The sequence below is a fragment of the Aythya marila genome, assembly GCF_965140915.1.
Source record: "Aythya marila genome assembly, chromosome: 1".
Classification (NCBI taxonomy): Eukaryota; Metazoa; Chordata; class Aves; order Anseriformes; family Anatidae; genus Aythya; species Aythya marila.
The window spans coordinates 63,912,339-63,940,050 of NC_139042.1; the positions used below are offsets into that span (position 1 = coordinate 63,912,339).

General features: G+C 38.3%; 2 protein-coding genes and 1 long non-coding RNA gene across 7 annotated transcripts in view; 1 reads left to right on the forward strand and 2 right to left on the reverse strand.

The window, feature by feature from the left end:
- Positions 1-894: 894 nt before the first annotated feature.
- CCDC138 (coiled-coil domain containing 138) lies at positions 895-26,983 on the reverse strand. 3 transcript variants are annotated; one of them, XM_082776500.1, is made up of 20 exons: positions 26,640-26,983; positions 25,303-25,549; positions 24,615-24,758; positions 23,958-24,142; positions 22,595-23,551; positions 21,347-21,533; positions 20,561-20,722; positions 19,922-20,106; positions 18,565-19,515; positions 17,275-17,503; positions 16,505-16,648; positions 15,848-16,032; positions 15,475-15,633; positions 13,530-13,649; positions 11,917-12,072; positions 11,035-11,151; positions 9,906-10,098; positions 7,736-7,918; positions 2,559-2,697; positions 895-1,321 (listed from the first exon to the last, which is right to left on the reverse strand). In XM_082776500.1, exons 1-20 carry the CDS (start codon positions 26,724-26,726, stop codon positions 1,159-1,161), a joined length of 4,893 nt encoding a protein of 1,630 aa, XP_082632626.1. In that variant the 5' UTR covers positions 26,727-26,983; the 3' UTR covers positions 895-1,158. The 3 variants fall into 3 exon arrangements, 1 of the variants encoding a protein (XP_082632626.1); XR_014318881.1 differs by lacking the exon at positions 895-1,321 and adding an exon at positions 4,734-5,036 and having other exon boundaries at positions 25,291-25,549; positions 26,640-26,981; XR_014318882.1 differs by lacking the exon at positions 895-1,321 and adding an exon at positions 3,724-5,036 and having other exon boundaries at positions 2,593-2,697; positions 25,291-25,549; positions 26,640-26,981.
- Positions 22,258-25,460, forward strand: LOC309886015. The gene is made up of 3 exons (XR_014318883.1): positions 22,258-22,340; positions 23,155-23,333; positions 25,352-25,460. It is a non-coding gene; the product is annotated as an uncharacterized lncRNA (long non-coding RNA).
- Positions 26,984-27,043: 60 nt separating the features above from the next.
- RGPD4 (RANBP2 like and GRIP domain containing 4) overlaps positions 27,044-27,712 on the reverse strand; it is a 35,001-nt gene continuing 34,332 nt past the window's right edge. For 2 of the 3 annotated variants that reach the window (XM_082776471.1, XM_082776470.1), the window contains exon 30: positions 27,044-27,616. In XM_082776471.1, the coding sequence (XP_082632597.1) occupies positions 27,311-27,616 (306 nt within the window). In that variant the 3' untranslated portion in view covers positions 27,044-27,310. The remainder of the gene's footprint in view (positions 27,617-27,712) is intronic. The other variant, XM_082776472.1, reaches the window with a different exon arrangement.

Sequence of the window (27,712 nt, forward strand, 5' to 3'; positions counted from 1 at the left end):
AAAATTCTAATTATCTGAAAGTATTTGATAAAATACTTGCCTGTCACTTATCAACCATAAGAATTAATCAATGAATTCATAAAACTCTCTGAAGAGTAGAAAGAAAGTAAAATTTCTGCCTGTATGGAAAGGTTGGTATTAGTGATCTGCTTACTCAGCACATGCAACTTTAACTGAACGGATCCAATTTCTTAGACTGTACAAGTCACTCCGGACAGCAGCAGTATGTCACTTACGAGTATGAAAGAAAGAAATTTAGCATATTACATTTTTTCATTTTCCTATTGTACTGGGTCTGGCTGGAATGTTAACTTTCCCGGCAGCAGCCCATACAGTGCCGTACTCTGTACTTGTAGCTGGAACAGCAGTGTTATCACACCAGTGTTGTGTCTACTGCTGGGCAGCAGTGGCACAGCATTGGGCCTTTCTCTAACCCTCCTAGGGGGTGGGCAAAAAGTGAGGAGAGAAACATCACTAGGGCAGCTGACCTAACCCAATCAAAGGGATCTTCCGTACCATGTCACACTCAGCAATAAAAGGTGGAAACAGGAAGAAGAGGGGAGGGGTGGGCTCTCATTGGGAAAACGTCGGTCCTCCTCTTGAACACCGGCTACATGCGTTGAGGCCTTGCTTCAAGGACGTGGTCAATCATCGCTCATTTGCGGGAAGTAGAGAGTAATTTCTTTCCTCTGCACTTCCATATAGCCTTCATTTATTTTATTTGTTTGTTTTCCTCCCTTCTTTTTATTTTTCCCTTTTCCCCTCCCTCTTCCCCTTTCCCTTTTTATTTCCCCTTAGTTAAATTGTTTAGTTCATAATAATCTTTATTTCATTATTATTATTATTTCCCTTTAATTAAATTATCCTTATCTCAACCCGTGAGTTGTTCTTTGCTTTACTTCTCCCCCTCCTCATCTAAAGGAAGGAGAGTGAGAGAGCGGTTGTGGGGTTTAGCTGCCCAGCACAGTGAAACCACCACACCTATTCATGAATGAGGGAAATATCAGTACAATTCTACATGATACAAAGTAACTTACAGAACACAGAGGTTTTGGTCAACAAATTTATTGAAAACACTAAAACCAATAAATACTTTTTCAGTTACAAAAGAGAGTTGGCATAACTTACACAGAACAACAATTTGATTGAAAGATACTGCTAGTCAGTGCTTCGGCTGGCAGCATTGCTCTTTGCCACTCCCAAATTATGCAGAATTGCTTTGGCATCTACGCTGATGCGAAACTGTTCCGGATGTTTTATCCCAAGCAGTTCTTCGATCAGTTGGCGAAGTGCAAATATTTCAAACATACTCTTATTGCTTCTGCAAAAGATTTAACATAGAATAATTGACATAAGATAATTGACAAGTTTCAACTTTACTGTAAAGATTTTACAGATTTATTATCTTTCAATGAAAAAAAAAAATATTGGGAGCTTCACATAACTGTCTCTAAGCAGAAAGTTATCAGTGCATGGTAAGAAAAATCTCGACAAAAACCATCAAGAACTATGCTTTCTCTTGACTAAATGGTATTTACATGTAGTACAGTGGAAGATCAAGGAAAACCTGTAAAAAGATTTCCCCAGTGAGAAGGAAGATTTCAGAAACAGGACATGTACAGAAAATCCACACTAACATCAAGGCAAATATAGTAATGAACTACTACAAAACCAAGGATAAAAAATTAACTTTAAAGAATATTTCAAGGTTCATTTCTTAAGATTTATGGCACCACCTGTGAGGTTGTCTTTTAATTAAACGAATTAAAAAATCTGGATTTCTGAGCACACTTTTAGTTTATTTCTGATGAAAAATATTATTTAAATTAGAGTATTTTACAGGAAAACTTTTTGTTTCCCCCCGAGTTCAATTTTGTTCCTAAGAAAAATCAAACAAAACCCTCAGTTTTGTAAATAACTAACTCTAGTGTAAGCAACAGTTTAGTGTAAATACCTGCTTTTATAAATGAAACAATCCCACTAAATAATGCACATCAACAGAACTCAGCAGCATTCTGCCACTGACATGCTGAAGGTCTTTGTTATAATAAATTAGTAACCAGTAAGCAACAGAAACCTATTTTGTAAAGGTTAACATTCCCCCAAAGTCTTAAATGGCTCAAGACTTTAAACTGTGTGTTGGTTTTGTTTTGTTTTGATAGAGATGAAAATTGACAAAACTGAAATTTAAGTCACATACAAAACAATTTTCAGAGGACATTTTTACCAAGTAACTCAGTAAAACTGAAGGTCGGGGGGAAGAAGGGTTTTCTTCTAAGCATTCTTGTCATCTAAATAAATGAGGAATATACGTTCTTTAGGCTAGTTATTTTTTAGTTCATATTCTGAACTACACAGATATATAGGCAAATTGAGAAACTCAATCTTACATATCTGTGACAAACATTTTAGACATAATTGCTAACAATGAAAGTCCAGCATTATTTGTATTGGAGCAAATGAACGTTAAAACAGAGATGAGCTTTTAAAAAAAGAGAAAGGTCCCCAGGTTCAGTGATCTAATGGCAATTAACAGAAAAACAGTAATAAAGGATTACTTTATTTCGGAGAGTTTCCGTAATATAAAACAAATCCTTTCCAAAATTGAAATGTCTAGTTCGCAATTCTGAAGCAATGCGGAAATAGTACAGAAAAAGTGTTCATTACTGCAGTCTTCCAGGAAATTCTCTAAGTAAGCTGTAAAAGAAAATAATTAAAAAGTTTAATCACAGAACTTGGCTCATGGAAAAATAAATCATTGATTTATAGCTTTTGAGAGTTTTATAAGCGCCTCATGTTGTGCAACCATGAGAACAAAGTAATAACTGGGTATATTCTAGGCATGTGATGCAAAAATCAGGTAAAACCAAGAACAAAACCCACCCAAGTTCCTAAGAATTCTGATATTACCAGCACTTGTGGTATTAAAACAAGGCCTATTCCCTTGAGAACAAAGGAAAACAGGACACTGAGCAATTTTAAACTCAGATAAAAAAAATCTTATCTTCAACATGTTTATTCAATGCTCGTTGATCATGCTCCTTTTCTTATGATGACGTGAGGAGAACACTAAGCTATGCTAAAAAAACTGACAAGGAAATATTTTAAGCTGCTGCAAAATGACGTACGGAAATAGTACATGTAGACACTGATGTGATACTAGACAGCTTTTCATTATCAAAACACTGTCACCGTACCATTTCAAGACAGGCAGAATAGTAATTGAGAGGTCAGAGTTGGATAAGAACACCTGAATATCAAAACAATTCCTGTAAAATGCTGGATAATTTTTAAACATGGCCATATAGTATAATCTTTTCTATTTATCCTGCTCCCCAAAACTTAGTCAATTCAGAATAAAGTAAAATCTGTTCCCTTGTGTTATTTCACTCTTGATTCGAATAGTACAGACTGATTTATAGCAACACCATAAAGAACATAAGCACCGATTTAATAGGTAACAGAACTGAACAAATTTGTTCGGAATCCAACAAAACAAGTCACTATTCACTGCACTCTGCCTTTAGCATATAAACACACTTGGTATGCCCCAAGATATAGTTACTTAGAATATGCCATTAAATTAATAGTTATTGTAATATTATTCTACTTTTACTGTAGAAGAAGGAGGTCCTACAATTTATTCCTATAAATATCCTTAAATATCTAAAAATTCCTTAAATTCCTTTTTGTAGGTGTAAACAAATACCATATTCAACTTACTTGGGCATTTCTTTGCTGGCTTGTTCTTACCGGTCTCAATAATACTGTATTATTTTATTATTACAAATACTGGTCTTAAGGTATCTTAAAAATACTTTATTAATATATATATACACACATATACATACAGATACACTGTAAAAATGTTTTAACTGTGAGGTTTATAAAACAATATAAAAAAATATGCTGAGGGAATTTTACTATAAAGCAGAAGAGCCAAAGTGGAAGTAATACCTCAAGTTTCACAAAGTTCAATTACGTGAAAGCAAACTGATAAAGACATGCATTTAAAGAGATTTTTCCTACATTGTTTATATATTCATTTTATATATTCATTTCAAATAAGCTTTTGCAGAATATATTTTTAATCATCAAAAATGTACAAAATAAGCATATAATTTAAATGCCTGTCTATCTGATGAACTAGAAGAATAAAAACTGTATATTTTTACATATTTTTCTGTATCATCTCTGCACAGATTTTGTTTTTATTAACTACTGTAGAAAAACTAAATTGGAATCTATCCTGTCAGGATTTGACACAATTTTAAATAATCTGCAAAAGCCTCCCATAGTAATCATAAAAAATTGCAGCATTTTGTAGTTACATTAACTTAACTTCATTGGTAGACTGTAATGAACAATGAGCAATTTATCACTGTTGACAGAATTCATCTGAAATTTACCCTCAAAGTAATCAGTCACTCACAGCATCAAGTCTCACCAGCTACAGTTATTCAGAAAATTCTGTTTTATAGCTAAAGCTCTGTCACCTCAGAAAATGAAGACTGTCAGGAACACCAGCTTGAAGTTCATGTTTTAACAAATTAACCATTACGCTTTTGCCTCGTTTCTAATTGCACGTGGGTCTGCCAGGAGACCCGACCAACTTAACAGAGTGATGGAGAGTTAGCTCATGGAAAAGTTACATAAGGACCACAGAAACAGAAAACACTTGAAAGAACCAGTAACAACACTGAACAGCTTGCTGATGAGCTGTTGTCTCTTACACAGTCACTGGCAAGATTGGAACCATTTGCTGAGTTTAACTGATTCTCGTCATCAACAGCTGGGCCTGGTAAGAGCCAGTGGTTATAGCACAACGGAGGGCAGGCGAGGTAACAGTCAGTGCAAGGCCCCTCGAGTGCGGATGCCTTCGTGGGTGACCCTGAGTTAAGAGAGCCCAAGGACAGGTCCAGCCCATCACCCAGTACATGTTGACCTCAGGATGGTATGAATTGTTCTTCAGCTTCCTAGATGTGCAAGACCTTCACGCAGCTATGACACAGGATGTACGGGAGGCCACCATCATTCTTAAATGACCATCACATACATACACACACAAAAAAAAAGCAATAAAAAAGGTTAAAAATAGAACAGGATTCCTTATGTCACAGAAGTAAGTTGGACTGAACAGAAGTTTACAAAGATCAGAAAAGACCAGAACAAAAACCTACAACTTGGAGGCCAGGAACTACCTTTATAACAAGACAGATTGACAGGATTCTGGATGTGAAACACCTGAACCAAACAGGGATGGGGTACATGAAAAGCTGTGTGCCAGTCAAGATGAACAGCAAAAAGACTATTAATTCTAATTTGTCATTAAGATACTACGTATAGATAGGAAACAGACGGTACCAATACCTGAACTGTTACATTTGACATTACGTTTTCAGTAACTGGATGCCTTATTAGCATTGCTGATGTGTGAACTAGCAAGGGAAACTTGGGACACCCACTGGATCAGAAATACCACAAAGCCAAAAGGAATGATACTGCTCTAAAATCTGAAAAAAATGAGTACTGAAACCAAGTCGGTCAATGGGCTTAAGGAATACTGCAGAATCTCTTATAATTTCTATCAAAGCACAGAAATGTCTGTCTTAGGCCAACAGGTCCTTTCTTCTCATGCAGCTTAAGTAATTTCCCTCAATGTATGAGGGAATCTAGGTCTTATTTCTCGAATATGAGGACAGGAATTTTTATTTTTTATTTTTTATTTTTTTTACAGGAAAAAGAACCTACAAGAGGGCTTCAGATAGGTCCAAAAAGTATAGAATCATTAGCATATACTGCTTACTGTAACAACAGGTACACGCAGTTACAGGAAGAGGCAGTGCAAAGTATTTGGTATTTCGCATCTGACTCATCTTTCAGCCTGGACAATTAAAATTTGAATCCATAAAAATACCTCACAAAAATAAATTAAAAAATTAAGTTATGAAAAAGAACATCTGGAAAAAAAATAAGCACTTTTTTTTTCCTCACTTAGTTCCTAATCACATAAGCTGTAACGGTAATATTTTTGAACAAAAATACTGGAATACTCATGCAGACTCAGAAAATTATTCCAGCAAATCGAAAGAATGCTTAGGGATTGCATATCATAGAGGAAAAATTTTGATTTCTACTCTTGTTGGTCAGAGGCTGGTTTTTTGGGTAACACGTTTCCATATTTTAGTACAAGATCAGCTACTTATGACTTCATATTTAAGGCTGCATAACAATACAGCTTTAAAATTGTGCATAAAGTCCTGTTTTAGTCTAGCACAGAGAGACCTCTGAATATTCACAGCTACCTTCCAGTTTGTTTTTAATAACTTGTTAACAAGAAACATACAAAGGTATGAAATTATGATTTCCTGTCAACAATACTACTTGTCAACATTAACAATTTCTTGGAAAATATTAACTATATTGGAAAAGAACAGACTCTGACTATAACGTGGATATGGGCAATTCCTATACCAAAGAGAAGGCTCTGCATAAGACTTTATATCCAGTTGCTGAAAAATAAGTTCTCAATCATATGTCAGACCAATTAAGCATTAGTCCTCCTTCCCTGGTTTTGCATATCTATCTATGTTCTCTGAGAAGCAACATGGCAAAATGAGAACTTCTCACAATTTATCTCCACTATTCTTCCAAATCTAGGCATCCAGCATATCGAAATGACTACTACTAGATAACAGAACATGTACTGTTAGTGGGATTTTTCTTCAAAGTAATGTCAGATACCATCAACCCTGCTTAGGTTTTTCTTTCCCAGTTACTTTACCGATCAAAATTATGATGATTAGAAATACTTTAGTGTAAAAAAAAAAAAAAACTAAACTAAACTAACCACACAGTCTGAAAGGATGAAAACAACATCAGGTAAATCTTTCTGCCACTTATCTCACTACAAAATGCCTTCTAACTCAACGTTGTTCCATCCCAAGTCAAACACGCTTTATTTTTACCCATATAGTACACAGTAACAAAATAGCCCAAGCCAACAATATACATTTCACAAATAGCAGCAGTCCCTTCTCCTTCCCTTTTCTGTTCCAAAAACCAATAATTTTTATGTTAAGAAAATTAACAAGGATTATTCCACATGACACTGGAATGGCTCACTACTTTTGTGTTTATCCAGATTGTTATTAACTGATTCTTTGCCTGTGTCGCCTGGAAAACCACTGTGAAGGAGACTATTAACCCTTTTATAGGACCACACCACAGTACAACTCATTGAAACATAACCATCCCTTACAGATGTCCCATTTCCAATTATTTTAAAGTGAAAAATGGCTAGGGGTGAGCTGTTCACATTAGGGGGGTAAATAAATAAATAAATAAATAAACTTTTATCTTTTATCTCCACCTGCTAACAGGATTTCATGAAATGGCTGCCCTGGCACAGCCTTACTTCAGAAGAAAATTACTCATTGGCAAAACATCAGCAAAGTAAGTGGAATAAACAGAAAAGCTAAACTAAATATCAAAAGAAATCACACCAGTAAGAAAGCAACCAGGACAATATGTAAAGCATGGATGCTGACAGTGAGAAGAGACGGACAATTCAGAAACATACTTTATATCTCTAATGAATTTAAATTACACAAATGAATGCTAATGCTAGATCAGGTTATTTATAGAGAAGCAGCACGTTATTTTTTACTTGGTATTTATGCTTACTTCACCTATTTTCATCATAACTTTATATGTATTTTTTTCAATTACTCACTTTTATCATTGATCATGGCCATCTCAACTAATGCATTAAGTGCAACAAAAAGGAGACATTTTTTGGGTATAGTTAAGTGGCTTAGTATGATAGGCACACATCGGTATTGCAAAAATAAGATCTTTCCTTCATCTGTCTTCAAGTCCACGCAAAGGGAACGAAATGCATGAGACAGGTAATTCACTGAAAGATAACAGAAAACAGGGAATAAAAATTATATAATCACAGTTACATTAGATGATCACAAATACATGAATATTTATCCTAAGAGTTACTGTTGCAGATATATACTAATTAAAAAAAAAAAAAAAGTTAAATGGCTGAAAATATTAATTTTATTTACTTATTTATTTAAATGCATCTTCTGCCTATTTTTATTCCTTAAAAAAATTGTTGTGAGTGGAAAAAAAGACAAGTTACAACTCACAAATTGAGCAAAATATATTTGCAAATATAAAACCTTTCTAATATCTTCCTTAAGAGAGAAATCACAAGCTGCATAGTTTGGGACTATATTGGTTTCAACATCTGGGAAGCCTCTAATAAAGGAGTAAAAGGCTAATTCATCTGAATAACTGCAATTACTGTCATGACAACAACTATTCGCATTCCTTTCCATAAAAAGCTGTAGTTTAAGTTATATATGCATCTACGTTATATATGCATCCATTTTGGAGAGCACTAAATTATTCAGAGAATTTAGATTAAGTGAATCAATTCAATTTTCTTAATTTCATGATGTCAAATCTTCCTCAATATCTTGGAATAGCATTGATCATCTGGAGCACAGAAAATTAAGAGTAAGGGAAAAATTTATCACATAGCAAAAGTTTAATTACAGTGCCATCTGCTGGATATTAGCATCTTGAAGGGAACAGGATACATATTTAAACTGAATGTGCTGCTTTATCATCACTAGATCATTAGACATGTGGTCAGTGATGAAAATTCATACATGGTAAGTTTCAACATAAATTTAACAGATAATTTTTTTTCCATGTTCTATAGGCTTGCAGTAAAAACCGACCATGAGAAGCTAAACTGATTCATTCTGATCAACAGCTTTCATCTGCTTACAGTTAATCTCTGCAATAAGTACTTTTTTTGTATTGTAATTCATTTGCATCATTTTTATCCAACATCTCTAGAAATGTGAGTTTCAATTTCAGGGTAATCATGCTTCACCAAAATATTCTGACTGAAACTATATGATACTGAAATTGAAAATACACTGATTCTTCCCTCCAACAGCTGAAATACTGTATTTGTCTATTAATGGTGACAGGGTGGTCTTCCAGAATGCTTAAATCCTACTTATTCTAAGTACTACCAGTATAAATACTGCACAGGTCAGTATTTTTGTCATCACTTCAAAGAAAATGTTTTTTGTCTTTTCAGGCCCTGTTTGTTTTTAAAGAAACTGCTGCTGAGAAGAGATGCTACGGCATCCTGGAAATTGCACAAGTGGAGTAACTATAATGAACTGAAGCAAAAGTTACTAAGAACTGTGATATCTCCAGACAAGTATGACCTTGTTTGCTTTTGCCTGTTAACAAAATACATTACTATACTGCATCAGCATATGGTAGCATTCTTCAATGTTGATAATGTTTATGGGTAGCCACTTGCAGTGACAGACTTGGTAGGAGAAAAGGGGAGACAGCAGAGAGGTAAGAGCTAGATGGAGTATGAGCTTTACATTAAACTTTGACAAAGCAATGAAATTCTAGAACTGTTTTAAATTTGCTACTGATTTCAGTTTACTGAGGAGCAATTAGCTGTACCATTATATGCAGTGAAGATCTTGACAAACAAATCACTGCTATAGTGATTGCTTGAGAGAATTACCAACATCTCTTTTCCCCTTTGTCACAAAATACGTTGATCTCACTGACATAAATAAAGCATATTAAAATGACCACACAAATTATGACATGAATAATAGCAAGGTTCATACTTGCTTCCCTATATTATGCTTCATCAGGTGGTAAAATTCAAATAAAACATCCTTTACTACTAAAGCATTACAGATGCTACAGTATCATTGAACTGCTGCATTTTGTACATTTGTTTTTTGTCTGGGCACATACCTGAAAATAAGATTTAAAAAAAAAAAAAAAAGAAAAGAAAACGGTAATTTAAAAAAGACATAATAAAAACCAGAACTTACTTCGTTTTGCTGTTCTAAGCACAACTAAAGTTGACAGAAACCTCACAGGCATAGATTTGCTTTTAAAGAAATGTGCAACTTTTGGTTTACTCTGTGTAGGCTTTCCATTGCAGTTTTGCACGCTTCCCCTTTGTACTGCGCCTTTGAGAAGAACTTCTGCAAGTCTCTCCATTGTTGATGTCATGCTTGCATCCTGTTTCAAACAATGTGCACATTTAGCGTAAACATTAAAATACATGAAAATCCTGTCTGCTAAGTATGTATGTTCCCCTAAGGATTAAATATTAAATAGCAGATGTCGTGACCGTGTACTGCAATATAGTCTGTACATGGGATACTACTTTGCATTCCACAAGCAGTTGAACAACATTAGCACAGGGCCTTGTCAACACACACTTCACAAAGAAACAAGGTAGTCAGGGCCCCTGATATGCTGACATTATTTAATTTGCCTCTGGTTCCAGAATAAGGTCAGTTCAAACTCAGCTTTAATCAGTGCTGCCTACTACACTATCCTCTTTTGTGAAGATGCCTGAAGCTAGGTCCTACAAAAGCGTTTACAGAACTAAGGTCTAAACATGACCCTTAAGAATACTGTACAGGTAAGATGTATTGGACTTTTCAAAAACCTGTACAGAAATATTACTTCAGAATCAAACTTAATAACATGCTCATTTAAAATATGTTCTCATTAGCACTGGAACCACCAGCTTACAGTTCTATTCAGTTAGACACTGAGTAGAGAACAAAGAAATCAAAATACCTTTGCTACTTTGCCACACATTGCCATCAATTTCAACAAATCTCATGCATAAAGTGAACAAAAATATATTTCTTTTCCTAGTTCACAAGTTTTGTAAGCACATATGTAAAATACCATTTCTGAGATGCTACACACTACTGCAACAAAGATCACATACGTATGCAAAAATATGTTTACGTACACGGTGCAAAATATTACAATGAATGTGAGAAAGTTAATTTGGTGAGAATTATTTTTTCATTTGCTATGTATCTGTGGTAGGCATTTATGCTTTGCAAAGACAGCAAAGTTTCTTTTATATATACTCCCTGAAAATATCTACTTTTCATACTCATTTATAATACAAAATATCTCTTGGGAATTTACCTGACTATCAATGTCTATCTGCCTTAGAGACCAGTAGATAAATTCAATCACAGGCATATGTAGTTTAGGATCCACAAATGGCATCCACTGGAGCTGTCCAATGACCATAGGCAAAAGCTGTAAAAATACAGAATGGCAAAGTTATGTGCAGTATACGAACTTACAGGACAAGCTAACCACAAGTAAAAAGCAAACTAAGCAAAACTAAACTAAAGTCAACGTATTCCCGGAGTTTAACAGACTACATGTACAAATACTCACTGGGCAGATCTGGCACAGGTAACAGAATTATATACTGAATTTACATTTTACACAGGTTTACACAAAAAGTGGAAAGACATTGTGTGAGCTCAAGCTCTGAAGTCTAATACCAATGGCTACAAATTTTAAATATAGTAATAATTAAACAAACAAACAAACAGTAAAAGCAGATTTCCAAGCCTCGGTATCCCAGAAAAGCGTTACAAGTATAGCACGGTATCATCTTTTATAAGACATAAATTGAACTTTTAATACCTAGTATCAGCACTAAAATACTTTAAATTAGATGTGTGTATCTCCTTAGGAAAAAGGAATTACATACTGTATTACAGATAAAACACGAGATAAATTATCAGCTGAGAAAAGTGACTTAAAATAGAAAGACAGGTGGAATCTCAAGTTCAGACTGAACACTACACATTTCCTTAAAAATGATCTGTATAAATATTTGTATGATAAATTATCTAATACAGCTCACTGTTGGAATTAATACTGATGGATCAACTGCTGTTTTCTTTTAATTAATGTATTCAAAGCGTGTATAAAACAGGCTGACCTGTTACACTCAGAAATAATAAAAAGAATCTTAACATTTCAACCTAAACATTCAAATGCCTTTACCTTCACACAATTTTCTAGAGTGTAGATTTCTTTAGCACAATGAGGTATCTCACTGCCCTCTCTCTCTTCTTGTGTTTTTATTTTGCGAAGGTGTTGGTCGGAGATCCAGTCCATAAGAATAGTTAAGGGGTTGTAAACATTTACATTCAGTAGTAACTGTAATACATCCACAACATCAGTTATTTCAGTTTTCAAGTCTATGATTTTCTAAACCACAATACCAATAGACTAAAATATATGAGTACATTAGTAATATGCACGTGCTTTATTTTGTGCTTAAACAAATGTTTATGAAAGGCTTGGGAAGAGATTTTCACATACAAAATCACTCTATTTTATAATTCTAACTAAATGGATTATAGGAGAAAGAAAATCTTTAATGATCTTTAAGGATCTTTTTAATTTCTTTCGCATCACTTAACTGAAAGAATCAAAAAACATTCAAATATCCAAAGATTCAAAACTCACTTTTTGACTTAACCAGCACATTGAAATCATTTGATGTGATTGCTAAATAATTAAAAGTTCAATTTTTTTCTTCTCAGTATGGACAGTGATAGAAACAAAATCACTGTCCACTTTCTCAACAAATCACGGGATGGCCAATGTGGGAAGGGACCTCTAGAGACCATCTCGTCCAACCGTCTTGCTTAAACAGGGCCACACAGAGCAGGCTACCCAGGACCACCTCCAGGCAACTTGTGAAGATCTTCAAGGACAGGGACTCCCTAACCTGTCCAGGCAACCTCTGCCAGGATAAATAAAATAGTAGTGGCTCTTCATTGACTTGCAGCCCAGCCTTTCAGCTTACAGGGGAATAAGCACAATACCTCTTTAGGTATATAGGCAATACATATTTGATTACTTTTCATAAAGAAGTGACACAAAAAGTGGAGTGCGTATTTCAAGAATGGTCTAATGGCCTTGGAAATAGAGAGGGTGAAAGTTTTCTTCTCTAAAGAATGACACTGTTACTGAGCATGATCTGTGAGAAAAGAATATGAGGCAAACTATAACCGCCATTTAAATATAAGTAGCATACTCTATGGATACAACAAGCATCCTGATCATCACGTAAGTCCTCTATGAATACTTCAGTTTGCACAAAAGAGAAAGATAAAGATTTTACTGAGACTAGGAAGCAGATGATTTTAATCATACTCAAGAGCATCAGAACTGCAATTCACTGAAGGAGCAATGGTCAAAAGAGTTTAGGCAGCAATTTGCTTGTCAGCATTTAGGTCAGATTTAAGTCAAGTGAGAAGAAAACTTTAACTTTGTATTACTGTGAACCACTGTCTCAGCGTGTCTTTAAGAACAGAGAAAATACTCCTTTAATTAACACTTTTAAAAATAACTAACTCTAAATTCTTTGATACTGGAAAAGCTCTGAGAGACTAAATTTCATGTACTAGAAAATGAAGCAGAAAGTAATTACAACCATTCACACAATTCTTGTCTTAGAGAAACAAAATCAGCAATTTTGCAAACAACTTGTTCAAACATTTAAAATTGTTGACTGTAACTTGCAAAGCTACTTATAAACTTGACTGTACTGCTTGACTACTTGACTGTAACTTGTAAAGCTAATAACAGGAAATAATTAATCTTGCCTGGTTTTTTAGGAATTCATTATCTTCCCTCAGAGAGTTAAGCGATAACTTCAGTTCATTATTTTCATCAGTCATATTTCTCAAGGTTTCTCTCAGTTGGCTCTTTTTTGTCTCAGGTTGCTATAGAAATATCGAATTTTAAAACATGATTAACAAGAGTGTCTTTTTAGAAATAAATCTCAACTAAGTTCCATTTTAGTGTTAAAAAATAGGACAAACTTTCAAAGATCAAATTTGTAATTCTTCATGGTCCAATCTGCACATACCACCAATAGTGAAGAAAGCAACATCCACACCACGTATTAAGAAGAAATATAAAGAAAATGGGAGCCATGGTGTACAGCCTATGGATCTTATTTTTTTTTCCAGAAAATACCTAGATCTTCTCATTGATCCTCTTGTACATTCCTCAGTTAAGTCAGGTGTGGGAAAGAAGTGTGAATGAAAACAAATGTCAAAGCTTTTGTTTACACTTAGCTCTTTTTTTTAGCATCCATTTTAACCACAAATATGCCCAATTCTCCCTTCTTTGAATCTTTCAAATATTCTAACCATTCACTGCTGATAGTTAAGATGCTTTAGTTCACCTGTACTTAAACACCTGTCCTGCAATGTCCATGAATGTATCCAATACGTGCTACATTTCATTGAATTGGAAAAAAATAATTGTGAAACTCGAGATAGTAATCTTTTAATATTTGTTATTATTATTAGTCCATAATATAATTTAATACCAGTACATACCATTAAATTATAAGCAAAAACAGACAAAAAAACAGCAAACAAAGGAAAATTGAAGTGACAATTACTTGTAACAGTCAAAAACCTGTGTGTCTTGAAAAAGAAACCAAGGAATGTCTTTTTTCCCCTTCACTGGAAATTTGTAATATAATTAAATATTTTCCAGCAGATTCTGAAAAAAAAAACCACTGAGGCTTTGAAACCGAGTATAAAACAAATGTTTTCAGAAAATAACATTTCTTTTCTCAGAAACCGTGAGAATCTTCTATGTGAAAATAGCTTTTTGTTCAGAAGTGTTGTCTTCTGCACTAAGAATTCAACCATTCACTCCATTTTCTTAAGCCTCACTCTCAGACTGTTATCATGCTGCAAAAAGGACTTAAGCGGTAAATATAGAAATGATCTCATCAACAAAGAAAATGCTACAGATAGGCTCCAAATGGAGTGCTCAATTACTTCCATTGGAAAGGCCAAACCTTTAGAGTTAACCAAGCCTAGGAAAAGCTTGCTCAGCTTGGGATGGAACAGGAGCAAGATGGCTTGAAATTGACCATAAACTTTCAAAACAGTCAGGGACAGCAGAATTACAAGTGAAAGGTTTTGAGAGAAAAAAAAAAAAAAAAAAAGAATTAATACTCTCAATTTCTCCAAACTACATTACACAATGCTTTATAAGGCTTGCGTATTCGGGGTTTTGACAATAATTTCACAGTTCTTCAGGGATTTGGCAATAATTTCACAGACCACAGGGTTGTTGTAGGTGGTGCCAGGATGTCTAAATCATCCAATTCTATTATCAAATCAGGTACCATCCATATCATAATAAACTGCATCACTTCATTCCTGCCAAATGTTTGTCTAGTCTGTTCCGAAGACCTGCAAATACTGAAAGCACCAGCCTTACTGACCTCTCTAACCCAGTGGTTAACTGCTTCATTTTAATCTAGTTTTTCCAAATTTCCAAATTTCAACAGTAATCTGCACCTACAGATCCCACAATTAACTGCACCATTCTGAACTGGAAACCACACCAAACCCCCTAACAACAGTTTAGTACTTTTTATGCTAAATCTTTAATTTAAGGGTTTCAAACACTTTAAAGAAATAAAGCATTATATCTAGCAAACATATGATGGCTTAAGAAAACTACAAGCAAGTTAAAATGTATGGGGAGCAATAAGAATCATTAAGTAAGTTATTGTACCTCTTTCATAGTTTCAAGTTTTGCCTGAACGTCTTCATCAGCATCTTTTATTGCAGCGAAAGCTGCTTCACGTCTGTGAAGCAATTTTTCTCGCTCAACTGGAGCACGTTCTCGTCTCTTGGGTTCCAGTGCATATTTCTCCTGTGCTGAACGCTCTCTCTATACCAAGGAAAAAAAATGTTGCAACGGCTTCGAAACACATGAAATTACACATTTATAGTGAACTAGAATTCTTTTATAGTGAACTAATTTAGGGGAAGAAGTGGATGATGACAGTGATATAGTTAGTAATTTCTGAATTCTCTGTCAAAAGGGAGAATCTTTGTAACATTACTGAACATTACAAAATGTCTGAGGCCATTACAGTTCCTACCTGGAGCTTCTGATAGGCGACTTGCACTTTGTTACGACTCTGACTGGTGTCAGGTGGTATTGGGCCTCGACTATTGAGTTCTTGAGCTTCAGTTCCACTCGCAGTCTTCCTTACCAAACCATCAGTCTTATTCTGCGTGCCTCTTCTTTTCGTACCTTTACCCAAACGGGATGGTAAGGTGTCATCTATGGAGAGAAAGAACACACTTTACATTAAAAAGATAGTCTTAAATAAAGAAAGACTGCTTATCCAAAACAGGGAAAATGTATTTTAAGCGTTTACAGCGACCAGTATAAAGCAAGATATATTGACATGAAAAAGTAATCTCCTAAAGAATTACGGAGAAACGCTCCAAGTTTTGTTCCATGACTTGTTTGAATCAATCTATGCACGGACTGAAACAAGAGGCAGCCCTGTGGTTTATGGCCCAAGAAAAATTAGGCTATTGCCTTAGGTGTATCTGGACCTCCTAAACATTCTAAAGGAACAAAGCATATGAAAGGAAAGGTTAAATCTCTATGTTAAAAGTATATTTTCACTGATTCTTGTATTTCTGAACTGAGCAGAAATACATTTAATAGAAACTTTTAAAACTGCGGGTTGTACTTTGTGCAATATTTGAAACTCAGGATTCATTACCTGTTTCCATACACATACCTGTCTTTTGAACTGCATCAGGTACAGAACAATCAACGGTCTTGTCTTTGGTTCCTAGACCTCTTCCACTTTTACGGGTTTCTGACTTTGAAGAATCAACATGTTTGGATGAAGACATAGTTGTCTTTCTTCGTACACTGCCATCTGCAGAATATATAAAATAACAATAATGATATTTTGCATTTGAGAAGCTGACACGGAGAAATCATCAAGGACATATTGGAAATGCTTATCACATAGTCATGTATATTCTACTCAACATTTTGTTGATTACACAGATTTTCATAGATCAAATGCCTTTCTAGTCCTTTAGAGAAAACATTTCTAATGTCATGTAGTCAACAAGAATAAACTGGAGAAGTCTCTACAATACTCTTCCCTTCCCATAAATTCAAAGTTTACTGTCATTCTGAGAAGTGACGTGCAATTATATTTAAAAAAGAGATCTTAAGACTGAGTTAGGTTCAGTTTGATAAGCGTTTGCTTTGATTTACACTTTGATAAGTAGTCACACAGCATTTAACAATAAACCAATAGCATTGCTCTGTAGCAGTCTCATCTGACCATATCAGAATTTGAAACACTGAGATACTTGCAGCCCCCCTCGTGTTTTCACTAGATTAGTACTCATGCTTCAAATTCAATATTGCTACTACATCTGTCCAAAGCAACAGCTAGATTAGACGAACTGTTCTACAGAAAAGCATACTTAAGCTCCTAAAAAACAAAACAAAAAAAACAGACAACAATATAGCTACCGTTGACTTTACCTTGCGATGACACTGAAGGAACTGAGTCACTTTCTTTTTTATTTGTCTGGTTTACAGGTTTCTTATCACCTGCTGGTAACTTCTGCTCTGTATGAACACTGCCTCTGGTGGAAGATGGCTTCTCATCAGCTGATGGACCTGGGGCAGCTGAAGGAGATGCTGCAGCTGATGGAGCTGGTGCTCTTTTAATGTCAGGGCCTGAATCAGTAGAGCTGTTAATTTCATCGTCCTGAGAAGTTGAATAAAGCGTAAAGCAATAAGCAAATAAGCAAGAAGGAGCTTAATATTCACTTCATTTATTCATACTGGTGCAATGGACCTTGCATTCTCTGGTGCATTACATTAACATGTAACATTGCCGGGGAAATGATAGCCATCATAAATTACTCTGGTCATGTGGCGATCTCTTACGAACTAGGGCTTTGATTCTTTGCTTGGCTAGATAGGAAAGGCTCCTACTCTTTGAAAAAGCCTGATCACGAGGCTTCAGGAAAGCTCACAAGCACTGCCAGCACGTTTTCAGAGCAGCAATTGCTGGAGCAGCAGCAGCAGATAGGGAAGAAACGTGTCATGGACGTGCTTCATACGTGACTTAAAACTGCGAAGACAACCCACGCGTCACTAGACCCAACCGACAGGGGAATTGGAGGACTTCTAGGCAAAAGCTAAGCACCAAGCCCCTCAGGCTGCGTTCTGCGGATGCTTACAACCCGGGACAGCGGATTGCGGGGGCAAAACCACGCCCAGACGAGGATGAGCCCCCCCCCGCCCCTTCCACCGCGCGGGGCCGCAGCCCCTGGGGGCGGCTTCCCGCTGCCTTCCCCCGGCCCCCTCAGCGGCTCGCGCCGGGACCCGCTGTGGCACCGCCCGCCCTCGCCGGGGCCCTGTGCGCAGGCGCAAGAGGCGGCGCTTGAGGCGGCCGCTGAGGGGCCGGGGCTGGCAGAGGGGCTTAACGGGGACATTTTCTGCTGTGGCTGAGTTGCATCAGCACCAGAACTGAGGCTGGGAGCTGGAAGTGCCTGAACAGGAGGCACAGGCACGTTTGGTTGACTTTGTGATTTAGGATTCTGGCCAGAATGAGAGTTTTCATCATTGGCTTCATTTTGGACTAGGCCGACAGAGCAGTCCAAAATGACCTTCTTTTTTAGAAAAAGCAGTTCCTAAGTCATTTTGAGTGTTCTTTGGAGTAGATTCAGTTGGTGGGGTGCCATGTGCTTGCCACGTATCTGCATTTGGGCTTTGGCACGATACACAATTCTTTGCAGTTGTGTCATTTGGAACTAAACATACCTTACGTCCCCATTGAGCCTTCTTCAAGGGTGACTGTCCAAATCCAGCAGAAGAAGAGGTTTGCTGAGCTTCCTTTCTGAATGACAAGTCAGGAAGACTGACTTTGTTACCAGATTCACTGGTCACTCCATCTCTTGGGAATTGAAATACAGAATTCAGGGTCCCTGAGGTCGATCCATTAGATTTCTTGATATCCTGACTTGTCATTTCTCTAGCAGTCCCACTCCTCTGAGTCACAGGTGTGTCAACATTTGATCCTAAGGTTCTTAAAATGTTCTGAGCCTCCTCAAACTTGTTTTTGAAAAGCATTGCTTCCTCTGGTGTTTCAAACCAAATTCCAAGAGTCTCTGGTTTTAGCAACTCGTCTGCATAATCCAAAGCGTGCCATACGAATGACCTATCTGATCCAGCATTTGGAGTTAACTTCATATCGGTATTTATGTAGTGATTTGCACAGATTTTCAGTACTTGGTCCCGTCTCATTAAGAGACGGAATTTGCCAGAAACTTTATGCTTCAGTATTTTCACATTTCCAATACCCCTTTCTTTCCATTCCTTAGATTCTGCATCAAAACGAAACAGTTTGGCTCCGTTGCAGAAGAATTGTTCTTCATCTTCTTCTCCTGTATTTACTGTAGTCTTGTGAGGGAGGGGCACCACAGGATCAAAATGACGAACAACATCATTCTTATCTCCGAGGCTGCTTCCTCCCCCTGCTGCACCTTGTTGAGAAGAAAAGGTAAAGTCTCCATTGTTAGACTTGAAGTTAGTGTTGAGTGTAAAAGCTGGTGGTTGACTTGACTGTGCTGGTGTTGGCAGACGTGGTTTTGACCCTTCTGCTGTTCCGGGCTGTCCAAATTTAGATTGTGGAAATTGTATCGGTTTTGATTCGGCAGGTTTTAAAGTTGTTGGTGCAACTGAAAGCTTTTTGAAATAGCCAGGTCCGGAGGGCTGTGGAGAGCAATAAGAATCACTAAGTAAGTTATTGTACCTTTTTCATAGTTTCAAGTTTTGCCTGAACGTCAAGAGGGCAAGTGCTCTTGAATGCCCAGAGTGAAGAGAATAGTTTCAGGTGCTGTCAGGAAAAGCAGTGGTTGCAGGTGTTTCTCTCCATGCCAACACCGCATCACAAGACACAACTCTTGCAATAATAGCACTGTGTTCAAACTCCCTTCAGCAGAGCAAATACCTGATCTAACCACTACCCATGTCATTACCAAACCAGTGAACTAATTCAGGGGAAGAGGTGGATGATGACAGTGATATAGTTAGTAATTTCTGAATTCTCTGTCAAAAGGGAGAATCTTTGTAACATTACTGAACATTACAAAATGTCTGAGGCCATTACAGTTCCTACCTGGAGCTTCTGATAGGCGACTTGCACTTTGTTACGACTCTGACTGGTGTCAGGTGGTATTGGGCCTCGACTATTGAGTCCTTGAGCTTCAGTTCCACTCTCAGTCTCCATTTCCGAATCATCACTCTCATCCTGTGTGGCTTTTCTTTTCGTACCTTTACGCAAACTGGATGGTAAGGTGTCATCTATGGAGAGAAAGAACACACTTTACATTAAAAAGATAGTCTTAAATAAAGAAAGACTGCTTATCCAAAACAGGGAAAATGTATTTTAAGCGTTTACAGCGACCAGTATAAAGCAAGATATATTGACATGAAAAAGTAATCTCCTAAAGAATTACGGAGAAACGCTCCAAGTTTTGTTCCATGACTTGTTTGAATCAATCTATGCACGGACTGAAACAAGAGGCAGCCCTGTGGTTTATGGCCCAAGAAAAATTAGGCTATTGCCTTAGGTGTATCTGGACCTCCTAAACATTCTAAAGGAACAAAGCATATGAAAGGAAAGGTTAAATCTCTATGTTAAAAGTATATTTTCACTGATTCTTGTATTTCTGAACTGAGCAGAAATACATTTAATAGAAACTTTTAAAACTGCGGGTTGTACTTTGTGCAATATTTGAAACTCAGGATTTATTACCTATTTCCATAGACATATCTGTCTCTTGAAATGCAACAGGTACAGAAAAATTAACAGTCTTGTCTTTGGTTCCTAGACCTCTTCCACTTCCATGGGTTCCTGACTTTGAAGAATCAACATGTTTGGATGAAGACATAGTTGTCTTTCTTCGTACACTGCCATCTGCAGAATATATAAAATAACAATAATGATATTTTGCATTTGAGAAGCTGACACGGAGAAATCATCAAGGACATATTGGAAATGCTTATCACATAGTCATGTATATTCTACTCAACATTTTGTTGATTACACAGATTTTCATAGATCAAATGCCTTTCTAGTCCTTTAGAGAAAACATTTCTAATGTCATGTAGTCAACAAGAATAAACTGGAGAAGTCTCTACAATACTCTTCCCTTCCCATAAATTCAAAGTTTACTGTCATTCTGAGAAGTGACGTGCAATTATATTTAAAAAAGAGATCTTAAGACTGAGTTAGGTTCAGTTTATAAGCGTTCGCTTTATCACTTTGATAAGTAGTCACACAGCATTTAACAATAAACCAATGGCATTGCTCTGTAGCAGTCTCATCTGACCATATCAGAATTTGAAACACTGAGATACTTGCAGTCCCCCTCGTGTTTTCACTAGATTAGTACTCATGCTTCAAATTCAATATTGCTACTACATCTGTCCAATGCAACAGCTAGATTAGACGAACTGTTCTACAGAAAAGCACACTTAAGCTCCTAAAAAACAAACAAACAAAAAAACCAGACAACAATATAGCTACCGTTGACTTTACCTTGCGATGACACTGAAGGAACTGAGTCACTTTTATTTGTCACGTTTACCAGCAGGTGCTGAGAAACCTGTAAACTCTGCGCTGTATGAACACTGCCTCTGGTGGAAGATGGATTCACATCAGCTAATGGAGCTGGTGCTCGTTTAATGGGAGGGCCTGAATCAGTAGAGCTGGTATTTTCATCGTCCTGAGAAGTTGAATAAAGAGTAAAGCAATAAGCAAATAAGCAAGAAGGAGCTTAATATTCACTTCATTTATTCATACTGGTGCAATGGACCTTGCATTCTCTGGTGCATTACATTAACATGTAACATTGCCGGGGAAATGATAGCCATCATAAATTACTCTGGTCATGTGGCGATCTCTTACGAACTAGGGCTTTGATTCTTTGCTTGGCTAGATAGGAAAGGCTCCTACTCTTTGAAAAAGCCTGATCACGAGGCTTCAGGAAAGCTCACAAGCACTGCCAGCACGTTTTCAGAGCAGCAATTGCTGGAGCAGCAGCAGCAGATAGGGAAGAAACGTGTCATGGACGTGCTTCATACGTGACTTAAAACTGCGAAGACAACCCACGCGTCACTAGACCCAACCGACAGGGGAATTGGAGGACTTCTAGGCAAAAGCTAAGCACCAAGCCCCTCAGGCTGCGTTCTGCGGATGCTTACAACCCGGGACAGCGGATTGCGGGGGCAAAACCACGCCCAGACGAGGATGAGCCCCCCCCCGCCCCTTCCACCGCGCGGGGCCGCAGCCCCTGGGGGCGGCTTCCCGCTGCCTTCCCCCGGCCCCCTCAGCGGCTCGCGCCGGGACCCGCTGTGGCACCGCCCGCCCTCGCCGGGGCCCTGTGCGCAGGCGCAAGAGGCGGCGCTTGAGGCGGCCGCTGAGGGGCCGGGGCTGGCAGAGGGGCTTAACGGGGACATTTTCTGCTGTGGCTGAGTTGCATCAGCACCAGAACTGAGGCTGGGAGCTGGAAGTGCCTGAACAGGAGGCACAGGCACGTTTGGTTGACTTTGTGATTTAGGATTCTGGCCAGAATGAGAGTTTTCATCATTGGCTTCATTTTGGACTAGGCCGACAGAGCAGTCCAAAATGACCTTCTTTTTTAGAAAAAGCAGTTCCTAAGTCATTTTGAGTGTTCTTTGGAGTAGATTCAGTTGGTGGGGTGCCATGTGCTTGCCACGTATCTGCATTTGGGCTTTGGCACGATACACAATTCTTTGCAGTTGTGTCATTTGGAACTAAACATACCTTACGTCCCCATTGAGCCTTCTTCAAGGGTGACTGTCCAAATCCAGCAGAAGAAGAGGTTTGCTGAGCTTCCTTTCTGAATGACAAGTCAGGAAGACTGACTTTGTTACCAGATTCACTGGTCACTCCATCTCTTGGGAATTGAAATACAGAGTTCAGGGTCCCTGAGGTCGATCCGTTAGATTTCTTGATATCCTGACTTGTCATTTCTCTAGCAGTCCCACTCCTCTGAGTCACAGGTGTGTCAACATTTGATCCTAAGGTTCTTAAAATGTTCTGAGCCTCCTCAAACTTGTTTTTGAAAAGCATTGCTTCCTCTGGTGTTTTAAACCGAATTGCAAGATTCTCTGGTTTTGGCATCTCGTCTGCATAATCCAAAGCGTGCCATACGAATGACCTATCTGATCCAGCATTTGGAGTTAACTTCATATCGGTATTTATGTAGTGATTTGCACAGATTTTCAGTGCTGCGTCCCGTCTCATTAAGAGACGGAATTTGCCAGAAACTTTATGCTTCAGTATTTTCACATTTCCAATACCCCTTTCTTTCCATTCCTTAGATGCTGCATCAAAACGAAACAGTTTGGCTCTGTTACAGAAGAATTGTTCTTCATCTTCTTCTCCTGTTTTTACTTCGGTCTTGTCAGGGAGGGGCACCACAGGATCAAAATGAGGACCATCATCATTCTCATCTCCGAGGGTGCTTCCTCCCCCTGCTGCACCTTGTGGAGAAGAAAAGGTAAAGTCTCCATCGTTAGACTTGAAGTTAGTGTTGAGTGTAAAAGCTGGTGGTTGACTTGACTCTGTTGGTGTTGGCGTTGGCAGACGTGGTTTTGACCCTTCTGCTGTTCCGGGCTGTCCAAAATCAGATTTTGGAAACTGTATCGGTTTTGATTCGGCAGGTTTTAAAGTTGTTGGTGCAACTGAAAGCTTTTTGAAATAGCCAGGTCCGGAGGGCTGTGGAGAGCAATAAGAATCACTAAGTAAGTTATTGTACCTTTTTCATAGTTTCAAGTTTTGCCTGAACGTCAAGAGGGCAAGTGCTCTTGAATGCCCAGAGTGAAGAGAATAGTTTCAGGTGCTGTCAGGAAAAGCAGTGGTTGCAGGTGTTTCTCTCCATGCCAACACCGCATCACAAGACACAACTCTTGCAATAATAGCACTGTGTTCAAACTCCCTTCAGCAGAGCAAATACCTGATCTAACCACTACCCATGTCATTACCAAACCAGTGAACTAATTCAGGGGAAGAGGTGGATGATGACAGTGATATAGTTAGTAATTTCTGAATTCTCTGTCAAAAGGGAGAATCTTTGTAACATTACTGAACATTACAAAATGTCTGAGGCCATTACAGTTCCTACCTGGAGCTTCTGATAGGCGACTTGCACTTTGTTACGACTCTGACTGGTGTCAGGTGGTATTGGGCCTCGACTATTGAGTTCTTGAGCTTCAGTTCCACTCGCAGTCTTCCTTACCAAACCATCAGTCTTATTCTGCGTGCCTCTTCTTTTCGTACCTTTACCCAAACGGGATGGTAAGGTGTCATCTATGGAGAGAAAGAACACACTTTACATTAAAAAGATAGTCTTAAATAAAGAAAGACTGCTTATCCAAAACAGGGAAAATGTATTTTAAGCGTTTACAGCGACCAGTATAAAGCAAGATATATTGACATGAAAAAGTAATCTCCTAAAGAATTACGGAGAAACGCTCCAAGTTTTGTTCCATGACTTGTTTGAATCAATCTATGCACGGACTGAAACAAGAGGCAGCCCTGTGGTTTATGGCCCAAGAAAAATTAGGCTATTGCCTTAGGTGTATCTGGACCTCCTAAACATTCTAAAGGAACAAAGCATATGAAAGGAAAGGTTAAATCTCTATGTTAAAAGTATATTTTCACTGATTCTTGTATTTCTGAACTGAGCAGAAATACATTTAATAGAAACTTTTAAAACTGCGGGTTGTACTTTGTGCAATATTTGAAACTCAGGATTTATTACCTGTTTCCATACACATACCTGTCTTTTGAACTGCATCAGGTACAGAACAATCAACGGTCTTGTCTTTGGTTCCTAGACCTCTTCCACTTTTACGGGTTTCTGACTTTGAAGAATCAACATGTTTGGATGAAGACATAGTTGTCTTTCTTCGTACACTGCCATCTGCAGAATATATAAAATAACAATAATGATATTTTGCATTTGAGAAGCTGACACGGAGAAATCATCAAGGACATATTAGAAATGCTTATCACATAGTCATGTATATTCTACTCAACATTTTGTTGATTAAACTGGAGAAGTCTCTACAATACTCTTCCTTTCCCATAAATTCAAAGTTTACTGTCATTCTGAGAAGTGACGTGCAATTATATTTAAAAAAGAGATCTCAAGACTGAGTTAGGTTCGGTTTATAAGCGTTCGCTTTATCACTTTGATAAGTAGTCACACAGCATTTAACAATAAACCAATGGCATTGCTCTGTAGCAGTCTCATCTGACCATATCAGAATTTGAAACACTGAGATACTTGCAGTCCCCCTCGTGTTTTCACTAGATTAGTACTCATGCTTCAAATTCAATATTGCTACTACATCTGTCCAAAGCAACAGCTAGATTAGATGAACTGTTCTACAGAAAAGCACACTTAAGCTCCTAAAAAAAAAAAAAAAAACAAAACAAAACATTATACCTACCATTGAATTTACCTTGCGATGACACTGAAGCAGCTGATTCACTTTCTTTTTTATTTGTCAGGTTTACAGGTTTCTCAGCTCCTGCTGGTAAACTCTGCCCTGCATGAACACTGCCAGTGGTGGACGCTGGCTTCACATCATCTGCTGGAGCTGGTGCAGCTGATGGCGATGCTGCAGCTGATGGAGATGCTGCAGCAGTTGGAGCTGGTGCTCTTTTAATGGCAGGGCCTGAATCGGTAGAGCTGGTATTTTCATTGTCCTGAGAAGTTGAATAAAGAGTAAAGCAATAAGCAAATAAGCAAGAAGGAGCTTAATATTCACTTCATTTATTCATACTGGTGCAATGGACCTTGCATTCTCTGGTGCATTACATTAACATGTAACATTGCCGGGGAAATGATAGCCATCATAAATTACTCTGGTCATGTGGCGATCTCTTACGAACTAGGGCTTTGATTCTTTGCTTGGCTAGATAGGAAAGGCTCCTACTCTTTGAAAAAGCCTGATCACGAGGCTTCAGGAAAGCTCACAAGCACTGCCAGCACGTTTTCAGAGCAGCAATTGCTGGAGCAGCAGCAGCAGATAGGGAAGAAACGTGTCATGGACGTGCTTCATACGTGACTTAAAACTGCGAAGACAACCCACGCGTCACTAGACCCAACCGACAGGGGAATTGGAGGACTTCTAGGCAAAAGCTAAGCACCAAGCCCCTCAGGCTGCGTTCTGCGGATGCTTACAACCCGGGACAGCGGATTGCGGGGGCAAAACCACGCCCAGACGAGGATGAGCCCCCCCCCGCCCCTTCCACCGCGCGGGGCCGCAGCCCCTGGGGGCGGCTTCCCGCTGCCTTCCCCCGGCCCCCTCAGCGGCTCGCGCCGGGACCCGCTGTGGCACCGCCCGCCCTCGCCGGGGCCCTGTGCGCAGGCGCAAGAGGCGGCGCTTGAGGCGGCCGCTGCGGGCGCAGAGGGGCCGGGGCGGGCGGAGGGGGTTAACGGGGACAACGGCGGGGCCTCGTCCCGTGCTGTGGAGCTGAAACGGGGACGAGCAGGGGAGAGGCTCGCTGTTGGGTTACAGCTCCGTGTAACGCAGGCACGGGTGAAATCTGTGCGCTAGGGGCGTGCAGGGTAATGCTTGTGTAAGCAGCGTTCCCTGGAGAGGCTGTGGGAAGGGTTGCTCTCACTATCCTCAGAAGTAAAGCATGATACGAAGATATAGTGCGTGACAGAAATATGTGATGTCTATAATCATCTCTAACTTCATGTATGAACGGCGAGGCAGTAGTTCTGAAAAAAAAAATACTGATAGTCCTGGCGCTGAGCTGTAAGAGAGAAGTTAAAAATAAAACTTACCCATGCACGTTCCCCCTCTGCACCACAGCTTTCCAAATAACACTCCAGGAAATGGTTGTCACTAAAAGTTACCAGCCACTTTAACATACCGTGTACAAAAATGATGTGGGTCTGGAAGGTAATCGCCTGAGCAAGTATGAACTAAATCCTGTGTCAGACTGCACATAAGAACTGCTTTTTACCTTTCAAAGTACTCAAGTGCCAAAGAGCCTGCAGACAGCACAAAACAGCATCCACCTGACCAGCACCTACCCAGCTGCCTCAGCTTCCTCATTGCTCATCAGAATAAGAATGACATTTCAAAGGCCTTCAGTCTGACCATCAACATCAATTAGCATGTTCAAAATAAGTACACAACACATGATGCAAATTGCTCTTCAGCAAGCCAAAGTGAAAACAATAGTTATTTTAACAAGACTAAGATTTAATTTTTAAAATTTGACATTCAATACAAATATGTCATAACACAAATACACCCGAAATATGCCAGTGTCTGAACTTATTTAACATGCAAAAAAAATCAATTAGAACACATAAAAAACAACCATAAGCTGCAATTTTACATTTATACATCAGAAGTGTCCTTTTTAAAGAAGTTGAAATAATTAATCAATAACATCTAAATACTGATTTATACTGCTAGAACATCTGTATACTCAAAAGCCAGAATTCTATATTTGCCCACAGTCTGTAATGACAACTCTTCCACTTACTAACCCTTTGGGAGAACCAAAGGATTCGATCTTTTTCACAACATCCATTCCATCTTTCACAAAACCAAACACCACATGTTTACAGTCCAAGGCTTCTACTTTTTTGAGTGTTATGAAGAACTGAGAGTTATTTGTATCCCGACCCCTATTTGCCATTGACAGCAATCCAGGACCCGTGTGCTTCACTTCAAAGTTCTCATCTTCAAATGCATCTCCATAAATTGACCGTCCACCTGTTCCATCATGGTTAGTTATATCACCTCCCTTAAAAAAAAGGCACAGCGTTTACTTTCAAGTCCCAAAGAACAAGATCATCACGAACATCATGATGTTCAAGAACATCGACCAATAGCACAGTTA